General features: G+C 42.0%; 1 protein-coding gene across 1 annotated transcript; it reads left to right on the top strand.

Moving 5' to 3' along the window:
* Positions 1–584: 584 nt before the first annotated feature.
* On the top strand, positions 585–6,330 carry LOC134220767 (phagocyte signaling-impaired protein). The gene is made up of 8 exons (XM_062699871.1): positions 585–869; positions 1,586–2,303; positions 2,364–2,484; positions 2,545–2,817; positions 2,881–3,076; positions 3,708–4,867; positions 4,933–5,149; positions 5,330–6,330. Exons 1-8 carry the CDS (start codon positions 824–826, stop codon positions 5,506–5,508), a joined length of 2,910 nt encoding a protein of 969 aa, XP_062555855.1. The 5' UTR covers positions 585–823; the 3' UTR covers positions 5,509–6,330.
* The last annotated feature ends 640 nt before the right edge of the window (positions 6,331–6,970 follow it).

Below are 6,970 nucleotides of genomic sequence, written 5' to 3'. Positions count from 1 at the left end.
TCACTAATTTCTCGCTTACACCTAATAGATAAAGTATTTCACTTACCTCGAGGGTGTATTCGACAGCCCAGTAACACTATTTTATGAGAATTATGTTCCGATCGCAAGAAAATCCTTGATTGTGACCTAAAATCATTTCTCCAAGTATTGGTACAATGTTCCAATAGTTGCGGTATTTATTAACTCGTGTTCCTATAGTTGCGAATCTCACTGTTTTTGTATGGGACTCGCAACTATAGGAACACTACCGCAACTATTGGTGCAAAGTCCAAAAAAAATAAATTATTAGAGTATTATTTACCGTTTTCGAGGATATTCCTAGGCTGTTTGTGCTTGTTTTGTCTAATGACAGTACACGTAATTGATCAACAATGTGGGTTGCTACGTTAAATCTGTAGTTTCTCTAAAAACTACACTACCGCAACTATAGGAGCAACCACGATTATCGGAACTTTTACCCTACCGGTTACCTTTTATTTTAAAATGAAACTTTCGGCGAGTTTCATGGTGGCGTAAAGATAGCAACCTTGGTGGAAATCTCCGCGGGCTGCGCGCTAAAAAACATCGCATAGCCAATTTTGACAGTTTCTTTCGGTCGCGGTCGATCGTCGTGGGTAAAATTTTGTAGTGACTGCTCCGTAAGCAGTGAGATTGTGCGAAAAACTCTAAAAAGTCAGTGCAAATTGTGTTGAAAAGCGCGAAATCTTATTCAGGTCGATAGTACTGGTGTTCCAAAGGTTGAAGTGAGTGAAAATTGCCGGTTAAAATTGTGCATAATAGCAGAGTATTGCTTCAAACTTCGTTTCGCTAGCCGATCAAAAGTATGCAAAACGTGGAACTCGTAGAGCGAAGGCTTCGGCCCATCTTTGGTGAGTGAAAATCGTGGGTGCTTCAGAGAATTTAATTTTTAATAAGTTGAAATAGAATAAAATCCTTCCCTAAAAGTCTATGTACTGATATCATTATATTTTTCCGATATTTGTAGTATTTGTTTCAAATTATATCATGCGATGATTTTAATAGTTTAGTGTTCTTGGTTGAGGGGAGGGTGGAGACAGAATTGTGAGGTTATTGTTTATCTCGATCACTCACCGGCGCACGGTGGGGTAATCAATTTATTTATGTGAACAAAATTCAACTAGTAGATAGGAGGTGATGGAGTTAAAGATCACCTTGGATCAAAGCTCGCAGTAATAACAGGAGAAATGTCTAAAGAGCATTGGAACTGCGGTGTACTAATTGTTTTGTATCTCTTATATATTAAGTATACGGAGGCCCGGAGACCTATAGTGTTGTATACCAATCGGGTCAGCTCGACGAACTTAGATGATGGCTGTCTGTGCGTGTGTATGGGTGTGTGTGAGTGTGTACTTAGTAAAAACTCATTTTTAGCCCCTACTCGTAATCAATTTGCTTGCAACAAGTTGCATTAGATGGGAATCCTGTCCATTGTTTCCTAGTGAAAATTGCCCAGATAGCAATATGGGCTCAAAAGATATGGCCAAAATACTATTTTATAGACATGAAAAATACCGTCGCCGCTAGTTGGATTAATCAGGGTTTTGTTTTAAAATATCTATTCCAGAATCAATTGAGATTGGAAACTATAAGAAGGCTCTGCAAGATGTGGAGAAGGTGCTGAGAAAGAATCCAACCATTCAGTGCGGACGAGCGTTAAAGGCTTGGGCCTACATCAGGCTGGGACGAGATGAGGAAAGTGCCATCCTTATCCAGGCTCTGGAGCAGGAAACCCCGACAGAATCTACGACGTTGCATGTGATGACGCTCTGCTACAAAGAGACGGATCAGCTGGACAAAATATGCCACATGTTCACCAGTGCCTCAAAACAACAGCCAGGCAACGAGGAACTGTTGTCGCAACTTTTCATTGCCCATATGAGAGTCAACGACTTCAAGGCACAGCAAACGGTTGCCTTGCAGCTGTACAAGCTGAAACCACGTAATCCGTTTTACTTCTGGGCAGTTACAAGCGTTTTTCTGCAGGCTTTGCGCGGTCCCGATGCCAAGGACCAACAAAAGTCCAGTTTGCTTCTTTCGCTAGCCCAGCGAATGGTTGACAAACTGATCGGGGAGAATAAGCTGGAAGCATCGCAGGAAGTTCAGTTATATCTGCAAATTTTGCAACACCAGGAGAAGTATGATGATATGTTGACCTTTTTGGATGGACCCGTATGCACTAAGATGTACCCTGGGGCGCCTCACTCGATCAGAATCGAGTTGTTGCAGAAGCTGAAAAAATGGGCAGATTTAAACAAACTGATGAAACAGTTGCTCACAGAGGAGTGGGTATCCTGAATTGATCTTTAAACTGTATTCCATTGATACATTTTTTTTATTCGTAGCTCGGACAGATGGGATTATTACCAGGACTACATTCAATCAACCATGGAAATGATAAAAAATAAGGACGAGACACCGGAAACGGATCATACAGTTGACATGTGTCATGAGTTCATAGCCGGGGTATGTTAATTAGATTTTAATCTTTCGAATGTATGTTAATGTTTATTTGCGTTTTCACAGATCATCGAATCACAACCACGAAAAAACCGGGGTCCTTATTTGGCGCGGCTTGAATTGACACGGCTGATGGTGGAGCACAATTTTGACAAAGAGCAACAATTTGGCGAGTTAACGGATCTTCTGTTGGATTATTTCCGCATGTTTGGCGACAAGACCTGTTGCGCAAATGATCTAAAACTGTTTTTGGAGTACGTTGAACCAGCGAAAAGACCCGGTTTTGCCGCTCAGCTTATGCAGGAGTGCCGAATCAATCCGGTCACATTGCCAAGCAGTGTAAGTTTTGTGGTTTGCTGGTCAAATTGCACATCGTACATAACTGATTTCAATTGATTGTAGAAAGAGCATATGCAACGGCATATTTGCTCACTGCAGATAGCACGATTCTGCGGAGCTCATGCCGCTTTAAGCGAGGAGCATTTGTCGGCTCTTTATACCGCTTTGAGTTTGCACTACGAGCATGGCTACAACACGTTCGGGCAAGGACTCCTTCCGACGGATATGGGTCCTTCGGATCCCTATGCTTTATTAGCAGGTAAGTGAATGAGATTCGACAAGTAGGTATATTCTAAATTGATGTGCAGTAAAATAAATATGGAGTGATTTGTGCTTGTGATTTTAATGAATATCGAGTGCTCAATCCAATCAACCAGATAAAGCAATCCAGACATTCAACAGCATAAATTCTAACTCACCATTAAGACTACCGTAATCCTAAAAAGTTTTCCTACATTTTTTATTTTCCCGTTAAAAAGCTTGATGAGTATTATTGTCATTTTTTGAAAATGGCGTCTACGTCACTTATTGGGGCCCTCCTTAGCCGTGCGATAAGACGCGTGGCTACAAAGCAAGACCATGCTGAGGGTGGCTGGGTTCGATTCCCGGTGCCGGTCTAGGCAATTTTCGGATTGGAAATTGTCTCGACTTCCCTGGGCATAAAAGTATCATCGTGCTAGCCTCATGATATACGAATGCAAAAATGGTAACCTGGCTTAGAAACCTCGCAGTTAATAACTGTGGAAGTGCTTATGAACACTAAGCTGCGAAGCGGCTCTGTCCCAGTGTGGGGATGTAATGCCAAAAAAAGAAAGAAAAAAGGTCACTTATTTAGATTACCTACGACAGTATGATTCTATCCGATTTTTCATCCCATTTTCCCGTTGCAGTGAACATCATGTACGATCGTGCCTGGAAGTTGCAGCGATCGGAGCCACTGGTGGAAGCACTCTGTCTGTTGAACCACCTGCTCTCAAACAGCATCAACAACTTCCACGGAAAACTGCTGAATCTGCAGCTTTACCATCGATTGGGTTTAGTAGAGGCAGCCCACCGAGCGTACGAATCACTTGACATTAAGCACATCCAGCTGGACTCGCTCGGTTATCTGCACTGTAGCCACCTGTGCAATGGGGGCTTTCCCGCTTTGGCCAAGCAAATCTTCGACCAGACGCTCAACTTCTTCATCAATGATCACCAGAATAGCGTTGAGTTTCTCAAAATGTCCTACAACTTTGGTTCCTTTTCGAAGTTGATCGAGTTCCTGGACTTCAGGGATCGACTCTCGAATAGTTTGCATTTTACGCTTATCTCGGTTGAGGCCTTACTACTGGAGATGGTTTGCTTCAGTGGAACGCTAGTGCAGAATCTGGCTGCCTATCGGTTGATGCGAATAAAACCGCAGGAGGACCGAATCAAGTGGGACGAAATGAGTGACAATCGTGATTTGACGATATTTGTGCACTGGGACCCGGTGGTGGATTACTCCAAGGTGCTTCCGCCAGAAGGCGCAGAGTCCGTACTGAAAAATAACGAAAACTATGCCATCGTGCTGGAGGCAAAGACCGTTGAACAACTGCGTGAAGAATGCCAGAAGGAGAGTTTCGCGCAGGAACTGGAACTGCTCCAAATACGCTCGGGTTTGTTGAGGCTGGTTTCCTCATTTATCGAGCTGTTTACCAAGGGAGGTGACGAAGAATACCAAACTGCGGTAGATTTGAGTCGCCACTGGGATGAGCTCTTCGTGAAAGTGCGATCCGAAAACCGATTTCCTGCATGCAAAAGATTTCTAGTCAATTTATTACCATCTCGTTTGCATACGGTGCTGGCAATGCCATACGAAGAGACACTCCGAGATATGGCCCGATTTTTGCTGGCATTGTGGAAAGGCGAAAAGCACGATCTAATACGATCAGGTGCGGAGGCATGCGTACAACACGTTAACAAACTGTTCGCGCTGATAGCGAGCTCGATCAAGACTTACAACAGCTCCGATGATTTGCTGTGGAATCGAAAGGAGGTTCACGAAACGGTCAATGCATGTATTGAGGTAACCATATTTAACCATAGGTTTGCACCAATTAGGTCGTTAATTAAGTTTGGGTTCTTCAACAGATTGCATCGCTCGTTCTGCTCGTAATGACAATGTGTTACGATAAATACTCACAGGCACCTGCTCCTCAGCCAACGAGGAAGGGCAAAAAGAAGGATTCGGAGCAGAACAACCACGAAGGCGCAGTGGTTCTGATGACGGACAAGAATCGACTGCAGCTGTTGGTGGATGTGCTGCGGACTCTCAAAACAAATCTGGTTGAGTGTGAAGCCGTACTCTGTAAGTCTATTTTTGAACTGTTTATACCTTGCGGTATTTTGGAATCAGGTGCTTTCAGAACTTTTCTGTTAACCCTGCAATTTCTAACAAAATTGAAACTTTCAAGATCGTATGTTCTACGAACTGTTGTACTTTGTCTTATTTTATCTGCTTCACAATACGCTTTTTACCCCAAAACAGCATCCTGGGAACTACCACTGCTTTCGAACTCATTAGCGGCCGCCCTCGAACAGATGTCGCTCGATGCCAAGAGCGAGAGTGCCGTTCGATTGAAACTGATGGACAGTCACATAGGTGAGATTAAAGAACTGAAAAAGTTATTAAAAGACAAACTAAAGTTGATCAATAAATCGATTTAATGATTTAGTACTGTACAGTAGACTATCGCTTTCAAATCAGAAGACCAGTTTCGAGGTCAGTCACAATCCATTTAAAAAGTACTATAAGTAAGGCCATGCGAAGCCACCGGGAATGTTAACTGTTTTGATTTTCGAAATGATTGATTGGTAGGTAAACTAAAATATTCAATTTTGAATCGCAAAGAAGGCGTCCTCGTCATAACAAATTCATCCCAAATGCTTTCACTGAACGCAACCAACATCTGTCATTAACGTCGGAATGGTTTTGGTAGAGGAACTTAAAATCGGAGCATATCAACTTTTGACATGGTTGGACCGAAGTTGGCTTATGAGTACAGAACCACACATTTGCGCATTTTTTTCCTGTTTCTCGTCCGATCTATTTATTTGTATCTGAACATTATTTTATCACAAAATCACGCGAATCGGCATTGTTAAAAGATTGCTGTTGGATTTATATTCTTGAGGCACAGAATAGCTATGTTTTGAATCAATGAACATCATCATTTTCCGAAAGCAAAGAGAGCATGTAGCAATCAAAACTTAATGTTGGAGGTTTGAAAATGCAATACGTCCGTTTAATTTTGATTTTGGTCTTACCCTCTGTGGTCCAGTGATCTTTGCTGTTGCAGGTGCCAGAACCAGTAAAGAAAGGAGAGCAAAGATGAAATCAGTTGCATCATTACGATCTGCACATTTACTATTGTAAACAGTTAGTTTTATTAAGTTGAACTATTTCTAAGAAACGAAGTCCATTATGTGAGAAAAGAATGAAGTTGCGACCGCGATTGAAAAAAAAAACTTGCCCTCTGATAATGTGTATTTGTGACTTTTTTTCAGATCGGTTTTGAAGATTTTTACTGTGTAGAGAAGATATTGGTATACTATACATACAAACATAAAGTACATGTAGGGGAAAGCGGGGCAAGACCGGATATCTAAGATCTGACTCTTGTGGAACATTAAAAATCCTCCGCATACTTCAGATTGTTTGCATAGCGTGGGATGTTCTTGGTTTTAGACTTCCCCGTATCACGGCTAACAAAGAAATTTAAGCTTTCATTATTCATTCGCTGCTGGCGCTGGCGCTTGTGCTTCTGTTCCTGGCGGAAGTCCATTGCACTGATTCGTTAAGTGCTCCTTTAGTTAAGCTGTTTAATATCTCGGTCCACCAATGCGAATTTACCGTCCGTTGGAAATTCTTTTATATGTTACCAATCTACAAGAGACAAACGAGACATCTTTAATCAGCTCTTTGTGCGCCTGTTATAAGCTGTTTAGAATAATTCTGCAGAAATTACTGTTTTCCTGCTCTAAAAACTATATCAACGCCGAGTAACACGGAAACGATCAGTCTCAACAAATCTAGTGCAGTTCACCTCCAACTGTTTGTGTTGGATGGATTCAGGATGGCAGGATAAAAATAAATATCGGGAAATATGCGGGAATGAATCGCCTGCTT

This window comes from Armigeres subalbatus, chromosome 3 (genome assembly GCF_024139115.2).
Source record: "Armigeres subalbatus isolate Guangzhou_Male chromosome 3, GZ_Asu_2, whole genome shotgun sequence".
Taxonomy (NCBI): Eukaryota; Metazoa; Arthropoda; class Insecta; order Diptera; family Culicidae; genus Armigeres; species Armigeres subalbatus.
Note: the sequence above shows the minus strand (reverse complement) of the source record. Positions and strands in the feature narration are given on the sequence as shown.

What these genes read in the sequence shown, in the direction of transcription:
- LOC134220767 (XM_062699871.1), top strand. Translation starts at nt 824, where the DNA reads ATGCAAAACGTGGAACTCGTAGAGCGAAGGCTTCGGCCCATCTTTG. An exon ending in AAGGCTTCGGCCCATCTTTG is followed by an intron (nt 870 to 1,585) that starts GTGAGTGAAAAT and finishes TATCTATTCCAG; the next exon opens with AATCAATTGAGATTGGAAAC. An exon ending in CGGTCAATGCATGTATTGAG is followed by an intron (nt 4,868 to 4,932) that starts GTAACCATATTT and finishes GTTCTTCAACAG; the next exon opens with ATTGCATCGCTCGTTCTGCT.